This window comes from Anomaloglossus baeobatrachus, chromosome 4, assembly GCF_048569485.1.
Source record: "Anomaloglossus baeobatrachus isolate aAnoBae1 chromosome 4, aAnoBae1.hap1, whole genome shotgun sequence".
In the NCBI taxonomy this organism is placed as follows: Eukaryota; Metazoa; Chordata; class Amphibia; order Anura; family Aromobatidae; genus Anomaloglossus; species Anomaloglossus baeobatrachus.
This window is the reverse complement of record NC_134356.1, coordinates 623,174,908-623,195,693: the sequence shown is the minus strand read 5'-3', so window position 1 is coordinate 623,195,693 and position 20,786 is coordinate 623,174,908. Positions and strand designations below refer to the sequence as shown.

At 48.1% G+C, this 20,786-nt stretch overlaps 1 protein-coding gene across 3 annotated transcripts in view; it reads left to right on the top strand.

Moving 5' to 3' along the window:
* The window catches only part of TECR (trans-2,3-enoyl-CoA reductase), a 65,288-nt gene that overhangs the window by 34,151 nt on the left and 10,351 nt on the right, over positions 1-20,786 (top strand). For all 3 annotated transcript variants that reach the window (XM_075346312.1, XM_075346313.1, XM_075346311.1), the window contains 6 exons: positions 4,238-4,353; positions 6,390-6,495; positions 14,182-14,254; positions 15,366-15,409; positions 15,860-15,917; positions 16,992-17,080. In XM_075346312.1, the coding sequence (XP_075202427.1) occupies positions 4,238-4,353; positions 6,390-6,495; positions 14,182-14,254; positions 15,366-15,409; positions 15,860-15,917; positions 16,992-17,080 (486 nt within the window). The remainder of the gene's footprint in view (positions 1-4,237; positions 4,354-6,389; positions 6,496-14,181; positions 14,255-15,365; positions 15,410-15,859; positions 15,918-16,991; positions 17,081-20,786) is intronic.

The following is a 20,786-nucleotide window of genomic DNA, read 5'->3' as shown; positions in this document are numbered from 1 at the left end:
TGTTTGTCGTACCAAAAAAGGACGGATCTTTCCGTCCCGTCCTGGACCTCAAACTGCTCAACAAACACGTGAAAACCAGACGATTCCGGATGGAATCTCTCCGCTCCGTCATCGCCTTGATGTCCCAAGGAGACTTCCTAGCCTCAATCGACATCAAGGATGCTTATCTCCACGTGCCGATTGCACCAGAGCATCAGCGCTTCCTGCGTTTCGCCATCGGGGACGAACACCTTCAGTTCGTGGCATTGCCTTTCGGCCTGGCAACAGCCCCACGGGTCTTCACCAAGGTCATGGCAACAGTGGTTGCAGTCCTACACTCTCAGGGACACTCAGTGATCCCTTACTTGGACGATCTTCTTGTCAAGGCCCCCTCTCGGGTGGCATGCCAACACAGCCTGAACATTGCTCTGGAGACACTCCAGAGGTTCGGGTGGATCATCAATTTCCCAAAGTCAAAACTGACACCGACACAATCGCTGACATATCTCGGGATGGAGTTTCACACTCTCCCAGCGATAGTGAAACTTCCGCTGGACAAACAACGATCACTACAGACAGGGGTGCGATCTCTCCTCCGAGCCCAGTCGCACCCCTTGAGACGCCTCATGCACTTCCTAGGGAAGATGGTGGCAGCAATGGAGGCAGTTCCATTTGCACAGTTTCATCTGCGTCCTCTTCAATGGGACATTGTCCGCAAATGGGACAGGAAATCGACGTCCCTCGACAGGAACGTCTCCCTTTCTCGGGCAGCCAAGGCATCCCTTCAGTGGTGGCTTCTTCCCACTTCTTTGTCGAAGGGGAAATCCTTCCTGCCCCCATCCTGGGCTGTGGTCACGACGGACGCGAGTCTGTCAGGGTGGGGAGCGGTCTTCCTCCACCACAGGGCTCAGGGTACCTGGACTCAGCCAGAGTCCTCCCTTCAGATCAATGTTCTGGAGATAAGGGCAGTGTATCTAGCCCTGAAGGCGTTCCAGCCGTGGCTGGAAGGCAGGCAGATCCGAATTCAGTCGGACAACGCCACGGCGGTGGCATACATCAACCACCAAGGCGGCACGCGCAGTCGGCAAGCCTTCCAGGAAGTTCGGCGGATTCTGCTGTGGGTGGAAGCCACAGCCTCCACCATCTCCGCAGTACACATCCCGGGCGTGGAAAACTGGGAAGCGGACTTTCTCAGTCGCCAGGGCATGGACGCAGGGGAATGGTCTCTTCACCCGGACGTGTTTCAAGAGATCTGTTGCCGCTGGGGGAAGCCGGACGTCGACCTAATGGCGTCCCGGCACAACAACAAGGTCCCGGCATTCATGGCACGGTCTCAAGATCACAGAGCTCTGGCGGCAGACGCCTTAGTTCAGGATTGGTCGCAGTTTCAACTGCCTTATGTCTTTCCTCCTCTGGCACTGCTGCCCAGAGTGTTACGCAAGATCAGGTCCGACTGCCGCCGCGCCCTCCTCGTCGCTCCAGACTGGCCAAGGAGGTCGTGGTACCCGGATCTGTGGCATCTCACGGTGGGTCAACCGTGGGCACTACCAGACCGACCAGACTTGCTGTCTCAAGGGCCATTTTTCCATCTGAATTCTGCGGCCCTCAACCTGACTGTGTGGCCATTGAGTCCTGGATCCTAGCGTCTTCAGGGTTATCTCAAGAGGTCATTGCCACTATGAGACAGGCCAGGAAACCAACGTCAGCCAAGATCTACCACAGGACGTGGAGGATCTTCTTATCCTGGTGCTCTGATCAGGGTTTTATTCCATGGCCATTTGCCTTGCCCACTTTTCTGTCTTTCCTTCAATCCGGAATGGAAAAGGGGCTGTCTCTCGGCTCTCTTAAGGGACAAGTCTCGGCGCTCTCTGTATTTTTTCAAAAGCGTCTAGCAAGGCTTCCGCAAGTACGCACGTTCCTGCAGGGGGTTTGCCACATAGTCCCCCCTTACAAGCGCCCGCTAGAACCCTGGGATCTGAACAGGGTGCTAATGGCTCTTCAGAAACCACCTTTCGAGCCAATGAGAGATATTTCTCTTTCTCGCCTCTCGCAGAAGGTGGTCTTCCTAGTGGCAGTCACATCACTTCGCAGAGTGTCTGAGCTAGCTGCACTGTCATGCAAAGCTCCCTTCCTGGTGTTTCACCAGGACAAGGTGGTTCTGCGTCCGGTTCCGGAATTTCTCCCGAAGGTGGTATCCCCTTTTCATCTCAATCAGGATATCTCCTTACCTTCTTTTTATCCTCATCCAGTTCACCAATGTGAAAAGGATTTGCACTTGTTAGATCTTGTGAGAGCACTCCGGCTCTACATTTCTCGTACGGCGCCCCTGCGCCGCTCGGATGCGCTCTTTGTCCTTGTCGCTGGCCAGCGTAAAGGGTCGCAGGCTTCCAAGTCAACCTTGGCTCGGTGGATCAAGGAACCAATTCTTGAAGCCTACCGTTCTTCTGGCCTTCCGGTTCCTTCAGGACTGAAAGCCCATTCTACCAGAGCCGTGGGTGCGTCCTGGGCATTGCGGCACCAGGCTACGGCTCAGCAGGTGTGTCAGGCGGCTACCTGGTCGAGTCTGCACACTTTCACGAAGCACTATCAGGTGCATACCTACGCTTCGGCAGATGCCAGCTTAGGTAGGCGAGTCCTCCAGGCGGCGGTTGCCCACCTGTAGGAAGGGGCCGTCTTTCGGCTCTATTACCGGGGTATTCTTTACCCACCCAGGGACTGCTTTTGGACGTCCCAATTGTCTGGGTCTCCCAATGGAGCGACAAAGAAGGGAATTTTGTTTACTTACCGTAAATTCCTTTTCTTCTAGCTCCTATTGGGAGACCCAGCACCCGCCCCTGTTCCCTTCGGGCTGTTGTTCTTTTGTGTACACATGTTGTTCATGTTGAATTGTTCTTGGTTCATGGTTTAAGTTCTCCGAACATCCTTCGGATTGAATTTACCTTAGACCAATTTATAAGTTTCCTCCTTCCTGCTTTTGCACCAAAACTGAGGAGCCCGTGATGCACGGGCGGGTGTATAGGCAGAGGGGAGGGGTTACACTTTTTCAGTGTAATGCTTTGTGTGGCCTCCGGAGGCAGTAGCTATACACCCAATTGTCTGGGTCTCCCAATAGGAGCTAGAAGAAAAGGAATTTACGGTAAGTAAACAAAATTCCCTTCTTTCCTTAAAAATTCGTTGTTAGGAGGTGGCACGTGCGCAGAGGACATTTATGAGCCGAGAGCTCCATATACACATGCACGGACTCCGGGTGCCATTGTTTGAAGCCTGCACTGCCGACAGAGCATCTTGCCCAGCGCCCTCGGCTGCCAGCATATCCCCTCCCCCCCCTCTTCTCCACCCCCCAGTAAGTTCCATTTGCATTATAAGACGCACCCCTCATTTTCCTCCCGAATTTTTGGGAGGAAAAAGTGCGTCCTGTAATAAAAAAAAAAAAAACATGGTATTTAAGTTTTAAACGCCTTTTGGAGGCTTGTACCCGCTATCATTTGCCCTGGCCTTAAAGAAACATTTTTTTTTTTATCAAGAAAAAGCGTTTTTTTACAAATCTCATTTTTATTATATATATATATATATATATATATATATATATATATATATATATATATATATATATATATATATATATATATATATGTGTGTGTGTTTTTGTACTTGGTGGTATTTTTGCGGCACTTTTTCATCCGTACAAGTCAATATGAGTGCAAAGTCCGCGCAGGGTTTGGGGAATGAAACTAACTGTACTGTGGACAAATCACACATGAAACCGGCATTTCTGCTGCCAGGACAGCGGGGTTTGACTGCAGGTAATTACACTGGGTGACCATAGCCTAAATGTCGCAGTAGACCTTAGCTATTCGCTGTGCACACGCTGTGTAGAGGGAAGTGTGCATGTGCTGCAGTCATAAAGAAAGGCATGAGCGGTTATACTGGCCCTGGCACAGGCCGGCAGACTAATGAGTGCGTGATGCCAGTGTTTCGTCTGCTGCCAAGCATGTCTCAATCATTGTACATCAAAGTCAAGGCCAAATGTCCTCCTGATTGCAGCACATACCACAGAGCAAGTGTCTGCAGCCCGGGCCGGGGCGGTGTGATTGTAAATGTCAGCTTTCATTACACAGGGATGTGGATTTGCTGTTCCCTCTTCCCTTTGAAGAATATGTCGCGCATTAATGGGAAGATGTTTATATTGTGCCACATGGCACTGCAGGGTATCGCTTTACACTACGTTGTCTGATGCGCGCTGTCTGACCCTCCTCAGGTGTTCCTCACAGAGTACGCAGGGCCGCTGGTCATCTACTTACTCTTCTACTTCCGAGTCCCCTTCATTTATGGCCCCAAGTACGACTTCATCACGAGCCGACACTCTGTTGTACAGTGAGTATTGCCTACCTTGTATTGTAGACACACAATGTATTGATTCCTTTCTTAAAGGGGTATCCCATCTCCAAAATCCTATCCCAATATGTTGTAGGTGTAATAATAATAATAATAGCAAATATCTCCAATTAGAAATGTAGTATAGTTCTCCTGATATAGCTAGATATCTTACCTCATGTGCAGGGCATTGCAGGACCTTAGGTATCCATGGTTTTGACTACTAGCAACTAACTAACAAACTGTGACTGTATGCATGGTCAAAACCATGGATATCTAAGGTTCTGCAATGCCCTGCACATGAGGTAAGTGACATAATGAATCAGAATAACTATTCTACATTTCTAATTGGAGGGATTTGCTAATAATATTATTATTATTACACCTACTACATATTGGGATAGGATCTTGGAAATGGGAATAGCCCTTTTTAAGCTGTAATATGACCATCCAATGAAAATAATCTTAAAATATTTAAGTTTTCCCACTTGTCCCTGTAGCCTGATATTCCTGTGTTCTGAAGATCACTCGCTAGCTTTACTGTGTAGACTGTGACAGAGGGTGCGGGGTGTGAAGGTTTATTTCCATCACAGGAAATGATGGTATAAATCACTTTCCGATTTTTTTGTAGGGGAAGGTGTTCACTCATGGTGGGGATGGACAAGGTAGAGGAAGACTGATGGCTATGTTAGGCTATTGCACTAGGTTTACATTTTTTAAGGGATGGTCCATTTTAGAGAGGTTTTACATTTTTTGAATGAAAATCTTTCAAAAGTCGCCTTTTTTTTTTTTTTTGTAGCCGATTTTCAGCTTTTGTTTCCACCCACTTGTTCTCAAATCACGTTTGATAGGGTAACTCAACTTTGGGCTAATCCGTAGCTGCTTCTCATTTATTTGTGGGTTGGGTGGTGTGTGGGTTATATTTTTTTCTTTTTTTAAATTTTACTGCACAGCATGCCACTAAATCACCATAGATAGTGGAAAATAGGAATACTGTCATATATATATATATATATATATATATATATATATATATATATATATATATATATATATATATATATATATATATATATATATATATATATATATATATATATATATATATATATATATATATATATAAAATCTCTATCCGCCAAAGTATGCTGCAGTGTAGGCTGTGTGCGCACGGTACGTTTTCTGATGCAGATTTGGTGCTGATTTGCCACCAATCTACATGCCTATCTTGATTCCAGCTATGCCAGCAAAGTCAATGAGCATTCTGCAGTGCCCCTTGTGCACACGTTGCCTATATTTTTCTTCCTTGCAGATTTTGGCACAGAAAATAATTTGCAGCATGTCAATTGTAGGAGCATTTTTGCCTGCGGCTTTTTTTTTTTTTTTTTTTTTTTTTTTAACCCTTCACCCATTGGCCTAATTAAGATAAAACACAAGGCACCAAAAAGGCATATTTTTAAAAATGCATGTTTTGTTTGTTTTTTTTTTTTTGGTTTTTTTTTTGTGTGCATTTTTCTGCCGGAAGGTGCAGATATGATGCAGAAAATTTTGCACGGTGTGAACATAGCCCACGGTGGCTCAGTGGTTAGCACTGCAGTCTTGCAGCGCTGGGGTCCTGTGTTCAAATCCCACCAAGGACAACATCTGCAAGGAGTTTGTATGTTCTCCCCGTGTTTGCGTGGGTTTCCTCTGGGGTCTCCGGTTTCCTCCGACACTCCAGAGACATACAGATAGGGAATTTAGATTGTGATCCCCAATGGGGACAGCGTTACCAATGTATGTAAAGAGCTGTAAAATTAATAGCGCTATATAAATGAATAAATATTAATAATAATAATAATAATATTTATTTATTAGTAATCAATTGTTTTCTGCTGCAAGCTGTGACTGGTGTGTTCAGTGCTGGTTTATTGGTACTGGCCTCACCTCTTTTGCTCTGCTGTACACCTGATGATGTATATCTGACCGTATAGCCTCGCTCTGTGTATTTCTGTACACGTCAGCCATGTATACGCTGTGCCCTCTGTCTCCCGCAGCCTGGCCTGTATCTGCCATTCGTTTCACTATATTAAACGTCTCCTGGAAACGCTCTTCGTGCACCGCTTCTCTCACGGCACCATGCCGCTCCGGAATATTTTTAAGGTAAACGCTAAATGGCAATTAAAAAGATAAGTGTGTGGTGTAAAATTCTCTGTCACTGGCACCGATCACTATGAACGTCACTAAAAGAAGTCAGTGGCCTCATTTATTAAACTTGTATTTCTTTGTCGCTCCATTGGGAGACCCAGACAATTGGGTGTATAGCTATGCCTCCGGAGGCCACACAAAGTATTACACTAAAAGTGTAAAGCCCCTCCCCTTCTGCCTATACACCCCCCGTGCTCCCACGGGCTCCTCAGTTTTCATGCTTTGTGCGAAGGAGGCAGACATCCACGCATAGCTCCACAGCTTAGTCAGCAGCAGCTGCTGACTATGTCGGATGGAAGAAAAGAGGGCCCATAACAGGGCCCCCAGCATGCTCCCTTCTCACCCCACTCTTGTCGGCGGTGTTGTTAAGGTTGAGGTACCCATTGCGGGTACGGAGGCTGGAGCCCACATGCTGTTTTCCTTCCCCATCCCCTTAGGGCTCTGGGTGAAGTGGGATCCTAATCGGTCTGCAGGCACAGGGGACTGTGCTCCATCCACAGCTCCTGGGGACTCTGCTGGATAAGGAGCCGAGTATCGTCAGGGACAAGGCCCTGCTACTTTAAGGTACTCTGTGTCCCCGTAGGGACAGCGCACAGAAACACTCCAGCATTGCTGGGTGTGTTAGTGCGCCGGGGACCGCAGCGCTGACCGCGCTTGTGCCATCACACACTGCAGCGTGGCTGGGTGTGTTAGTGTTACTGGGGACTACCGCGCTGACCGCGCGCTGCCATTTCACATGGCAGCGCGACTGGGAATGTTAGTACGCCGGGGACTACCGCGCCGACCGCGCTCATACGCCGGCCGCGCTTATAACTTTAGTCCCCGGCTTTTGCGGCCTAGTCTCACTTTTTTCCCGCCCCCAGGCCTGCCAGTCAGGGGAAGGGCGGGACGCTGTACAGGACGTCAGCACTGGGGCTGGAACATGCTTTGCATACTCCACCCCCCTCACTGTGCACAGTGGGGCACCAGATTCCCGCACTTTCTAGGGCACGCCCACGGCCCCCTCCTCTCCTCAGGACGCCGGCAGCCATTCCTGTCAGCTCTTCTGACGCTGGAGAGGGGAGACAAGCTCAGGGAGACCCAGGCAGGGATTCTGGTGACCACACAACCGCTTTGAGCGGGCGGTAAGCAGCACCTGAGGTGCTGGCCCCACTAGTGCAGAAGTGTACTTATAGATTATATGATTATAGGCTATACTTTACACTGTATGGTGCACGGTTGATTTTTGGCTATATACCCTCCTGGATTGCTCAGAGGAGACAACAGCATGTCGTCCACAAGAAGCAAGGGTGCCAAAGCACAGGCTTACTATGCTGCCTGCGCTGCATGTACGGCTATACTACCGGCAGGTTCCACTGACCCTCATTGTGTGCAATGCTCGGCCCCTGTGGCACTTACTCAGCCGGAGCCTCTGCTAAGGGTGGCCCAGGAAGAACCACCTGCTAACACTGTCCAGGTGACAGGGACAGAGTTTGCAGTTTTTACTGAAAGACTTTCTGAGACTATGGCTAAGATATTAGAAGCTTTGCAGTCCAGACCAGTACCTCAGGCCATGGGCACTGGGGAATCATTGCTCCCTGGTCCCCCTCATTCGGAACAACAATGTTCTTCCGGGGTGTCTCATAGATCCCAAGGTGAGGTCTCTGACACGGACCGCAGCCCCAGACCGCCTCAGCGAGCTCGCTGGGAATTTCCCTCGACATCATCACATTGTTCAGGGTCTCAGCGGGAGGACTCTCTGTATGATGAAGCGGAGGTAGCTGATCAGGATTCTGATCCTGAGGCCGCTCTCAACCTTGATACTCCTGATGGGGACGCCATAGTGAATGATCTTATCGCGTCCATCAATCAAATGTTGGATATTTCTCCTTCAGCTCCTCCAGTAGAGGAGTCAGCTTCTCAGCAGGAGAAATTCCGTTTCAGGTTTCCCAAGCGTACAACGAGTATGTTTCTGGACCACTCTGACTTCAGAGAGGCAGTCCGGAAACACCGAGCTTGTCCAGATAAGCGTTTTTCCAAGCGCCTTAAGGATACACGTTATCCCTTCCCCCCTGATGTGGTCAAGGGCTGGACTCAGTGTCCCAAGGTGGATCCTCCAATCTCCAGACTGGTGGCTAGATCCATAGTTGCAGTTGAAGATGGGGCTTCACTCAAGGATGCCACTGACAGACAGATGGAGCTCTGGTTGAAATCCATCTATGAAGCTATCGGCGCGTCTTTTGCTCCAGCATTCGCAGCCGTATGGGCACTCCAAGCTATCTCTGCGGGTCAAGCGCAAATTGACGCACTCACACGTACGTCTGCGCCGCAGGTGGCGTCCATAACCTCTCAAACGTCGGCATTTGCGTCCTACGCTATTAATGCTGTCCTGGACTCTGCGAGCCGTACGGCGGTAGCATCCGCCAATTCGGTGGCAATACGCAGGGCCTTGTAGCTACGGGAATGGAAGGCAGATTCTGCTTCCAAAAAGTGCTTAACCAGTTTGCCATTTTCTGGCGACCGTTTGTTTGGTGAGAGATTGGATGAAATCATCAAACAATCCAAGGGAAAGGAAACATCCTTACCCCAGGCCAAACCAAACACATCCCAACAGAGGAGGGGACAGTCGAGGTTTCGGTCCTTTCGGGGCGCGGGCAGGTCCCAATTCTCCTCGTCCAAAAGGCCCCAGAAGGATCAGAGGAACTCCGATTCATGGCAGTCTAAGTCACGCCCTAAAATGACCGCCGGAGGTGCCGCTACCAAGGCGGCTTCCTCATGACTTACGGCCTCCTCACACCGCATCCTCGGTCGGTGGCAGGCTCTCCCGCTTTTGCGACACCTGGCTGCCACAGGTAAAAGACCGTTGGGTGAGAGACATTTTGTCTCACGGTTACAGGATAGAGTTCAGCTCTCGTCCTCCGACTCGATTCTTCAGAACATCTCCGCCTCCCGAGCGAGCCGATGCTCTTCTGCAGGCGGTGGGCACTCTGAAGGCAGAAGGAGTGGTGGTCCCGGTTCCTCATCAGCAACAGGGTCACGGTTTTTACTCCAACCTGTTTGTGGTTCCAAAGAAGGACGGATCTTTCCGTCCTGTTCTGGACCTAAAACTGCTCAACAAACACGTAAAGACCAGGCGGTTCCGGATGGAATCCCTCCGCTCCGTCATCGCCTCAATGTCCCAAGGAGATTTCCTTGCATCGATCGATATCAAAGATGCTTATCTCCACGTACCGATTGCTCCAGAGCATCAGCGCTTCCTGCGCTTCGCCATGGGAGACGAACACCTTCAGTTCGCGGCACTGCCGTTCGGCCTGGCGACAGCCCCAAGGGTTTTCACCAAGGTCATGGCTACAGTAGTTGCGGTCCTCCACTCTCAGGGTCACTCGGTGATACCTTACTTAGACGATCTGCTGGTCAAGGCACCCTCTCAAGAGGCATGCCAACACAGCCTCAACGTTACTCTGGAGACTCTCCAGAGTTTCGGGTGGATCATCAATTTTCCAAAGTCAAATCTGACACCGGTCCAATCGCTGACATATCTTGGCATGGAGTTTCATACTCTCTCAGCGATAGTGAAACTTCCGCTGAACAAACAGTTCAGCGGTCAATCTCTCCTTCAAGGTCAGTCACACCCCTTGAGGCGCCTCATCCACTTCCTGGGGAAGATGGTGGCAGCAATGGAGGCAGTCCCTTTCGCGCAGTTTCACCTGCGTCCTCTTCAATGGGACATCCTACGAAAATGGGACAGGAAGCCGACGTCCCTAGACAGGAACGTCTCTCTCTCTCAGGCAACCAAAGCTTCCCTTTGGTGGTGGCTTCTTCCCACTTCATTATCGAAGGGGAAATCCTTCCTACCCCCATCCTGGGCGGTGGTCACGACGGACGCGAGTCTGTCAGGGTGGGGAGCAGTCTTCCTCCACCACAGGGCTCAGGGTACGTGGACTCAGCAAGAGTCCTCGCTTCAGATCAATGTTCTGGAGATAAGGGCAGTGTATCTTGCCCTAAAAGCGTTCCAGCAGTGGCTGGAAGGCAAGCAGATCCGAATTCAGTCGGACAACTCCACGGCGGTGGCTTACATCAACCACCAAGGGGGAACACGCAGTCGGCAAGCCTTCCAGGAAGTCCGGCGGATTTTGATGTGGGTGGAAGCCACGGCCTCCACCATCTCCGCAGTTCACATCCCGGGCGTGGAAAACTGGGAAGCAGACTTTCTCAGTCGCCAGGGCATGGACGCAGGGGAATGGTCCCTTCACCCGGATGTGTTTCAGGAGATCTGTTGCCGCTGGGGGATGCCGGACGTCGACCTAATGGCGTCCCGGCACAACAACAAGGTCACGGCATTCATGGCACGATCTCACGATCACAGAGCTCTGGCAGCAGACGCCTTAGTTCAGGATTGGTCGCAGTTTCAACTCCCTTATGTGTTTCCTCCTCTGGCACTGTTGCCCAGAGTGTTACGCAAGATCAGGGCCGACTGCCGCCGCGCCATCCTCGTCGCTCCAGACTGGCCGAGGAGGTCGTGGTACCCGGATCTGTGGCATCTCACGGTCGGCCAACCGTGGGCACTACCAGACCGACCAGACTTGCTGTCTCAAGGGCCGTTTTTCCATCTGAATTCAGCGGCCCTCAACCTGACTGTGTGGCCATTGAGTCCTGGATCTTAGCGTCTTCAGGATTATCTCAAGAGGTCATTGCCACTATGAGACAGGCTAGGAAACCAACGTCCGCCAAGATCTACCACAGGACGTGGAAAATATTCCTGTCGTGGTGCTCTGCTCAGGGTTTTTCTCCCTGGCCATTTGCCTTGCCCACTTTTCTGTCCTTTCTTCAATCCGGATTGGAAAAGGGTTTGTCGCTCGGCTCCCTTAAGGGACAAGTCTCTGCGCTCTCTGTGTTTTTTTTCAGAAGCGCCTGGCCAGACTCCCACAGGTACGCACATTCCTGCAAGGGGTTTGTCACATCGTCCCTACTTACAAGCGTCCGTTAGAACCCTGGGATCTGAACAGGGTGCTGATGGTTCTTCAGAAACCACCGTTCGAGCCAATGAGGGATATTTCTCTTGCACGCCTTTCGCAGAAAGTGGTTTTCCTAGTAGCAGTCACTTCACTTCGGAGAGTGTCTGAGCTAGCAGCGTTGTCTTGCAAAGCCCCTTTCCTGGTGTTTCACCAGGACAAGGTGGTTCTGCGTCCGGTTCCGGAATTCCTCCCTAAGGTGGTATCCCCCTTTCACCTTAATCAGGATATCTCCTTACCTTCTTTTTGCCCTCATCCAGTTCACCAGTGTGAAAAGGATTTGCACTTGTTAGATCTGGTGAGAGCACTCAGAGTCTACATTTCTCGTACGGCGCCCCTGCGCCGCTCGGATGCACTCTTTGTCCTTGTCGCTGGCCAGCGTAAAGGGACACAAGCTTCCAAATCAACCCTGGCTTGGTGGATCAAGGAACCAATTCTCGAAGCTTATCGTTCCTCGGGGCTTCCGGTTCCCTCAGGGCTGAAGGCCCATTCTACCAGGGCCGTGGGAGCGTCCTGGGCCTTGCGACACCAGGCTACGGCTCAGCAGGTGTGTCAGGCAGCTACCTGGTCGAGCCTGCACACTTTCACGAAACACTATCAGGTGCATACCTATGCTTCGGCAGATGCCAGCCTAGGTAGGCAAGTCCTTCAGGCGGCGGTTGCCCACCTGTAGGACGGAGCCGTTACGGCTCTATTATGAGGTATTATTTACCCACCCAGGGACTGCTTTTGGACGTCCCAATTGTCTGGGTCTCCCAATGGAGCGACAAAGAAGAAGGGAATTTTGTTTACTTACCGTAAATTCCTTTTCTTCTAGCTCCAATTGGGAGACCCAGCTCCCGCCCCTGTTTTTTTGTGTACACATGTTGTTCATGTTGAATGGTTTCAGTTCTCCGATATTCCTTCGGATTGAAGTTACTTTAAACCAGTTTATAATTTTTTCCTCCTTCTTGCTTTTGCACCAAAACTGAGGAGCCCGTGGGAGCACGGGGGGTGTATAGGCAGAAGGGGAGGGGCTTTACACTTTTAGTGTAATACTTTGTGTGGCCTCCGGAGGCATAGCTATACACCCAATTGTCTGGGTCTCCCAATTGGAGCTAGAAGAAAAGGAATTTACGGTAAGTAAACAAAATTCCCTTCTTTTTTTATTTATTTTATTTTTTTTTTTTATCAATCACCAGTCCCTTGTATTTATTTTTTTTAACCTTCTTTTTATTAGTTTTTAATAACAAAATAGATAATCATAATGTATTGTATTATATGATTATTGATTTATGTTAAACTACAAAATTACAGATAATGTATCTCCTCGAACCCCCCCCCCCCCTCCCGACTTCCCTAGTATTTTTAACCGAGCAGTTTCTATACATCTTACCCCAGCGATAAGGATGCTTATCCATCTTTAAGGAAATGCATCATCAGAATATGACTGTGTAAGATGATGCAAAAAAATAACAATAATTAATTTATATTATTTATTGTTAAACCTATTTTTGACAATTGGTCATTTTGAGATGACACACTCCCTTTTAAAGGGAACCTGTCACCGGATTTGTCCCGTATAAGCTGCGGCCAGCACCAGTGATTCCTTATATACAGTATCTAACATGCTGTATATAAGAGCTCAGGCCGCTTTGTACAACATAAAAATCACTTTATAATACTCACCTAAAGGGCAGTACGGTGGATACTGGTCAGGTGGGTGTCTCCTGCTCTTTTGGCCATCTTTGTCCTCTTTCTTCTAAAGCCTGGGTGCATGACGCATCCTACGTCATCCATACTAGCCGGCACTGAGGTCCTGCCCAGGCGCACTTTGATCTGCCCTGACTAGGACAGATCAAAGTATTGTAGAGCGCCTGCGCAGGACCTCAATGCCGGCTAGTGTGGATGAGGTAGGACGCGTCATGCACCCAGGCTTTAGGAGGAGGACAAAGATGGCCGAAAGAGGAGGCGCTGGCACCAGAGAACGGAGACACCCATACGACCAGTCTGCACCGCACCACCCCTCAGGTGAGTATTATAAAGTGTTAATGTTGTACACAGCGGCCTGGGCTCTTATATACAATATGTTAGATTGCTGTATATAGGAGCTCACTGGTGGTGGCCGCAGCTTATAGGGGCCAAATCTGGTGACCCGTTCCCTTTGTTACCCCTTAGTTACCTTCTTTTCCTTACTGGTGGTTTAGTTACTCTCCCGCACGGCACCCATCTGATCAAGGATGCAGTGTAAAGCATGGGGGTTATTAGGGCATCACCTTGAACTGAGAAAAAGCCATTGTCATAATCCCCCCCCCCTTTCTCCCCACTCCTGCAAGTGACGCTTTAGTAATGGCTCTTCTCCAGGCCTCATGTTTCCTGAAGCCTCCTGACCTGAAGTTTATGAGCATTTCTTAGTGAGCGGGGGCTTTAATGTGTCTGCAGTCGGTAATTCTCTAGGCGTGCACAATGTGTGGACCCCCTTTGGGGGAGTCTGGCACAGAGTCAAGGGGCATTTTTATAGGAAATGTAATAACCATGACGTGTGGGAGGAAACCTGTGTCCACAGATGGTACATGCCCGGTGTGCAGATGATACACCGCGGCTCTGACCTCCCCGGTATATGTGCGGCTTGTCTACAATCGTCTTTTCCCGCCTGTGCTGTCTGTTACAGAACTGTATGTATTACTGGGGATTTGCAGCCTGGATGGCGTACTACATCAATCACCCGCTGTACACCCCGCCAGGTAAGTGTCTGCACATCGCACTCCTCTTATGTTGGGACGTCACAAGCCATAATCTGTGACAGTCACGGAGGCGTCTGAGGAGGCGGCGGAGGCTCGTAAAAAGGTGACACTGTGCAATAACAGATAGTGAGGCGTCTGTAGATGATCTCCAGCGCTGCAGACTGTTATATGACGGCTGTGCACCGGCGCTGGCTCTGAGCCGCTCCACTTGTGATCCTTATATTTATTGCTGCCTTCATACATTACTGAAAGTGTGAGGTGCTGCAGTCACTGCTGGGAATCCGGCGGGCTCTGCACTGAATATTGGGGAAGAAGGGGGCACTGATTATGATTGCTGGAGCCCTGTGTCATGTGAGGGTCTCTGTTGGCTGTTGGGAGGGGTAACAGAAGATTGCTGCGGCTATTGGGACAATTAGAAAGTCTTATTATACTCCCCAGATAGTGTAGTTCTCCTTTATCCAATCATTGTATTTTTTGGAGTTGGGTGGTTGTCCCTAATTTGATGTTGGGTACTTTTTTTAGTTTAGAGTTGAAATATACAGTTGAATGAAGATGACTTTGAGGGAATCTGTCAGCAGGTTTTTGCTATGTAATTTAAGAGCAGCATGATGTAGGGGCTGAGACCCTGATTCCAGTAGTGTGTTACTTACTGAACTGCTTGGTGCCATTTTGAAGAAAAAAAAAAATCCCTATTTCCTTTTTTGCAGATGTAGCAGTCCTCTGAATGCTGAGCAGTGTATAACTTCGCCTTCACCACTGATTGGCAGATTGCCGACAGCATAATCAGTGGTGAAGGCGAAGTTATACACTGCTCAGCATTCAGAGGACTGCTACATCTGCAAAAAAGGAAATAGGGTTATTTTTTTTTCTTCAAAACGGCACCAAGCAGTTTAGTAAGTAAGATTAGTCTGACTGCCTAGCACATCTAGTCCTGCAGTGATAATCTCCTGCTGATAAAACACTGATTGTACTTAAGCTACAGTAAGCTGCTGTGCAAGTAACATGTGGCTGGAATCTGGGTCAACTCCTACCATCATGCTGCTCTCAGATTAAATGGCAAAAACCTGCTGACAGATTCTCTTTTAACAATGACTTGTCTTATTTTTACCAGTGTTTGGAGAAGACCAAGTGAAGCTGGCAGTGGCCATTTTCTTGGTAAGACATATCACTTTGCTCTTCTAACCTACAGAGGGTTTGCAATTCTTTTTGAACTCTTTGTACTTTTGTTTTGCTTTGTCAATGTTTGAGAACCTGGAAACAAACAGTGGGGATATTTGGGATTTGCGCTGCCCCTTACCCCGAGAAGTCGGGCAGACTTTGTTGGAAGTTGCAAGTTGGTTGCTTTGCCGGCGGGAGGGGGGGTTAGGTGAGGTTGAAAAATATTCTTTCCACCATTTTTTTTTTTTTTTTTTTTTGGGTGCCTTTACTGCGCACTACAGTGAGTGCTACTCCAGAGGAAAAAATGGCCCAATTTTCAGTTGTCACAGCGATGTCTGTTTTATGTGAATCTCACGCTAAAATGTTTCCAATCGACAAAAGTGGGGAAAAAAAGTGCAAATTGAGAGACTTTTATTCTAGATGATAATTCTGCACCTTGTCTTTCAGTTCTGTCAGCTCGGCAATTTCTCCATACACATTGCTCTGAGGAACCTGCGGCCGGCCGGTAAGTCCTCAGCCATAGAATTGGCAATTGAGAGAGTCTGTAGTGAGCTTATCGTGGGCCCATTTCATAGTTTGTTTGTTTTTTTACTGAGTGACCTCAGATTATTGGGATTTGCTTATTTATTTTTTTCATCCATCATGTCACTGATCATATATTTATTATATATTATTGATCATTATTATATATATTATCCTTATAAAAAAAGTGTGTGTGTATATGTGTATGTATGTGTATATATATATATATATATATATATATATATATATATATATATATATATATATATATATATATATATATATATATATATATATATATATATATATATATATATATATATATAACACACACACTATATATTATATTATATTATTTATATATTATACGATACACTTTAGTGATCCCGTGGGAAATTCTGGTATCACAGCAGCACAACTTAAATCATAACATGAGTTACTTAATTGACAAGACAGTAGAGTTGACAGAAGAACATTATACATTAGATTAGGTCATACACGGGATAAACTGAGAAGTAGAAGAAATAAAGAAGTAAACATTCACCTTGATTTATCACTAATGTTATTGTTGTACATTCCCATAGCAGTTGGCACAAATGATTTCCTATATTTTTCCTTCTTACACCTCAGAAGGATTAGCCGGTTACTGAAGGGGCCCTTCTGTCTCATGAACAGCTCATATATAATGGATGTGCATTATTATTCAGAATCGCCATACACTTTTTCAGAGTTCTTCTCTCCACGACCTCCTCAAGAGTCCAGATTGCAGCCAACAGCGGAGCTTGCCTTCATTATATATATATATATATATATATATATATATATATATATATATATATATATATATATATATATATATATATATATATATATATATATATATATATATATATATATATTAAAAAAAAAAAAAGCTCTGTAGTGGGAGGTGATGTCTCAGGCCCCTAAAGTGCATGAAAATGTATTCAACCTCCTATAATGACTATATAATGTGTAATGTATAATGACTGGACATGCATTTAGTTCTTTCTTCTTCTTTTTATTTCTTTATTGAAAGGCTCAAAGACACGGAAGATTCCTTTCCCAACTCGTAACCCATTCACATGGCTCTTCCTACTAGTGTCCTGCCCCAACTATACATATGAGGTAAGTGGGGGGGGGGTCTTCTATGCTGAACATTGTATATTTTTCAGCTTTAATAATTGTAATGTAAGAAGTGGAAATCTTTATCTATTTATGAAGAAATATTCTCATGTCCTCCTCCACAAAGTGGGGGGTATGTGGTTGTAAGAGAACTGGCTGCAGCAGGAGCCTCCCCCTCTTTTTCCTTTTTTGCAGTAGTCAAACAAGGCCCGTGGAGCCTCTGTTAGGAGTCTCAACACAGAAAACAGCCAGATATCCCTCCGGGAAGGACCTAGCCAAGGAGTGGCTCTTTTTAGGAGACCACCGTATTAAGTGGCCCTTTTAGTCAATATCCAACTCTTGATTAGTTTAAAGATATGACAAGGGAAATACCAAGGCCAGGTATATTTTTGCAGTAGGGCACACAGATTAAACACCCATCCCCTCTCATGTTGTTTGTGACCCAGAATGGCAAGATGCAAACCCGTATTTCTTTGTCGCTCCATTGGGAGACCCAGACAATTGGGTGTATAGCTTCTGCCTCCGGAGGCCACACAAAGTATTACACTTTAAAAAGTGTAACCCCTCCCCTCTGCTATACACCCTCCCGTGCATCACGGGCTCATCAGTTTTTATGCTTTGTGTTGAAGGAGGCACACATGCACGCAAGCTCCACAAGTTAGTCGGCAGCAGCTGCTGACTATATCGGATGGAAGAAAAGAGGGCCCATTACAGGGCTCCCGGCATGCTCCCTTCTCACCCCACTCTGAGTCGGCGGTGCTGTTAAGGTTGAGGTACCCATTGCGGGTACACAGGCAGGAGCCACATGCCGTTTTCCTTCCCCATCCCTTACAGGGCTCTGGGTGAAGTGGGATCCTAAACGGTCTCCAGGCACTGGGACCGCGCTCCCTCCGCAGCCCCTGGGGAAATCTGCTGGACAGGAGCCCGGGTATCGTCAGGGACATGGCCCTGCTACTCTGAGGTACTCTGTGTCCCCTTGGGGACGGCGCATAGAGCGCCTGTTTGATACACGCTGCAGTAGCTGCTGGGTGTGTTGGTGCGCCGGGACTACCGCGCTGGCCGCGCTCGTTTGCCGGCCGCGCTTATAACTCGAGTCCCCGGCTTTTGCGGCCTAGTGCCGCATATTCCCGCCCCTGGGCCTGCCAGTCAGGAGTAAGGGCGGGACGCTGCACGGAACGTCAGCGCTGAGGGCAGGAGCATACTTTGTATCCTCCTCCCCCCTCTCTGTGCACAGTGGGGCACCAGATTCCCGCACTTTTTAGTGCACGCCCACGGCTCCCTCTTCCTCACAGAACGCTAGCAGCCATTACTAGCAGCACGGCTGACGCTGAGGATCTTCAAACAGCGCTGGGAGCCCAGGCAGGGAATTTGGTGGTCACACAACCGCTGAGGGCGGTCGGTAAGCCGCACCTGTTACTAGATGCTGGCCCCCCTGGGTGCCGAAGTGTATATTTATATGCTTATATTGTACACATTTACTCTGTACATCATCAGGGACAGAGCCCTGCATCATAAGGTACTCTGTGTTCCCTGAGGGACGGTGCATGCAGCATCTGTGTTACAAACGCGGTTGCTGAGTGGTTTGTGAGACTGGGACTACCGCGCCGACCTCGCCATGTTTGCCGGCCGCGTTTTTAAATTTAGTCCCCGGCTCTTACGGCCTAGTGCCATATACTCCCGTTCTCGGGCCTGCCAGTCGGGTAACGACGGGACGGCCGACTGGACGTCGGCAGGGAGGGCTGGAGCATACGTTGGTATCCTCCTTCCCCCTCACTGAGCACTGGGGGGGCACCAGTTTTTCAGGTGCTCCCCCCCCTTGGTGCCGCAGTGTGTGTATATGTGTGTATATATATATATATATATATATATATATATATATATATATATATATATATATATATATATATATATATATATATATATATATATATATATATATATATATATATATATATATATATATATATATATATATATATATATATATATATATATATATATATATATATATATATATATATATATATATATATATATATATATATATATATATATATATATATATATATATATATATATATGTATGTGTATATATATATATATATGTATGTATATATATATGTATATGTGTTTATTTATATGGTATATGATCTCACTGTTCGGCAGCATTATTTGCTTTTGGCTGTATACCCTCACTGTTTACTCTGCGGACGACATGCTGTTGTCTGCTCTTAAAGAGTAAGGGTGCCAAGGCACTGGCTTATTTTACAACCTCTTGTGCGGCTATATTACAGGCACTGCACAGATGACAGGGACAGAGTTTGCATGTTGGAATCAGCAAATCTCTGAGTAGCTTTCACATTCCAGGACTCAGTCTATGGACAGAGGGTCTGCTAAGATACTGGAAGCCTTGCAGTCCAGACCGATAACACAGGGCCAGGGAGCTGTGAGTTCATCGCTCCCGGGTCCCTCTGGGTCGGTACAACAAAGGGCTCCTGGGGTAACACCCAGATCCCACAGTGAGAACTCCGTCACGGACCGCGGCCTATGATAGGCTAAGCGGGCCCGCTGGGAACCTTCCCCGACTTCATCAGGAGTGCGTGTTTCGATCACTCTAACTCCAGAGGGGCCGTCCAGTAGCACAGAACTTGACGGACAAGCGCTTACTAAGCGCCTTATTGACACGCGTTACCTTTTTCCCCCCTGACGTGCTTAAGGGTTGGGCTCAGTGTCACAGGGTGGATCCTCCAGTCTCTAGGCTGGCGGCTAGATCCGTAGTATTAGTGGCAGATGTCCATCTCTCACGAATGCCACTGACAGGCAAATAAAGCTTATGATGAAATCCATCTATGAAGCCATAGTCGCATCTTTTGCTCCAGCCTTCGCAGCCGTGAGGGCACTCCAAGCTATCTCAGCTTCTCTGGCTGAGATTATTGCGGTTGCACATACCTCTGCCACGCAGGTTGTGTCCTTCACTTCTCAGGCGTAGGTTTTTTCGTTCTACGCCATGAACGCCGTTCCTGGACTCTGCGAGCCGTACAGCGGTAGCATCCACCAATTCGGTGGCAGTCTGCAGGGCCATGTGGCTACGTGAATGGAAGGCAGGCTCTGCTTCCAAGAAGTTCTTTACCGGTTTGCCATTTTCTGGCGACCGTTTGTTGGGCGAGCAATTGGATGAAGTTATTAGACAGTCCAAGGGAAAGGTCTCGTCCTTGCCCCAGTCCAAAGGTTTCGGTCATTTCGGTCCTCAGCAAAGTTCCGTTCCTCCACGTCCAACAGGTCAGAGGAGGGCTAGAGGAACTCTTCTGCATGGCGGTCTAAGTCACAAGGCGGCTTCCTCATGACTTCGGCCTCACCAAGACCGCGTCCTCGGTCGGTGGCAGGCTCTCCCGCTTTTGCGACGCCTGGTGGCCGCATGTCCAAGACCGATGGGTGAGAGACATTCTGTCTCACGGTTACAGGATAGAGCTCTGCTCTCGTCCTCCGACTCGTTTCTTCAAAACATCTCCGCCCCCCGAGCAAGCCGATGCACTTTTTCAGGCGGTAAACACTCTGAAGCCTCGATGTCACAAGGAGACTTCCTAGCATCAATTGACATCAAGGATGCTTATCTCCATGTGCCGATCGCACCCGAGCTTCAACGCTTTCTGCGTTTCGCCATCAGGGACGAACACCTTCAGTTCGTGGCACTGCCATTCGGCCTGGCGAC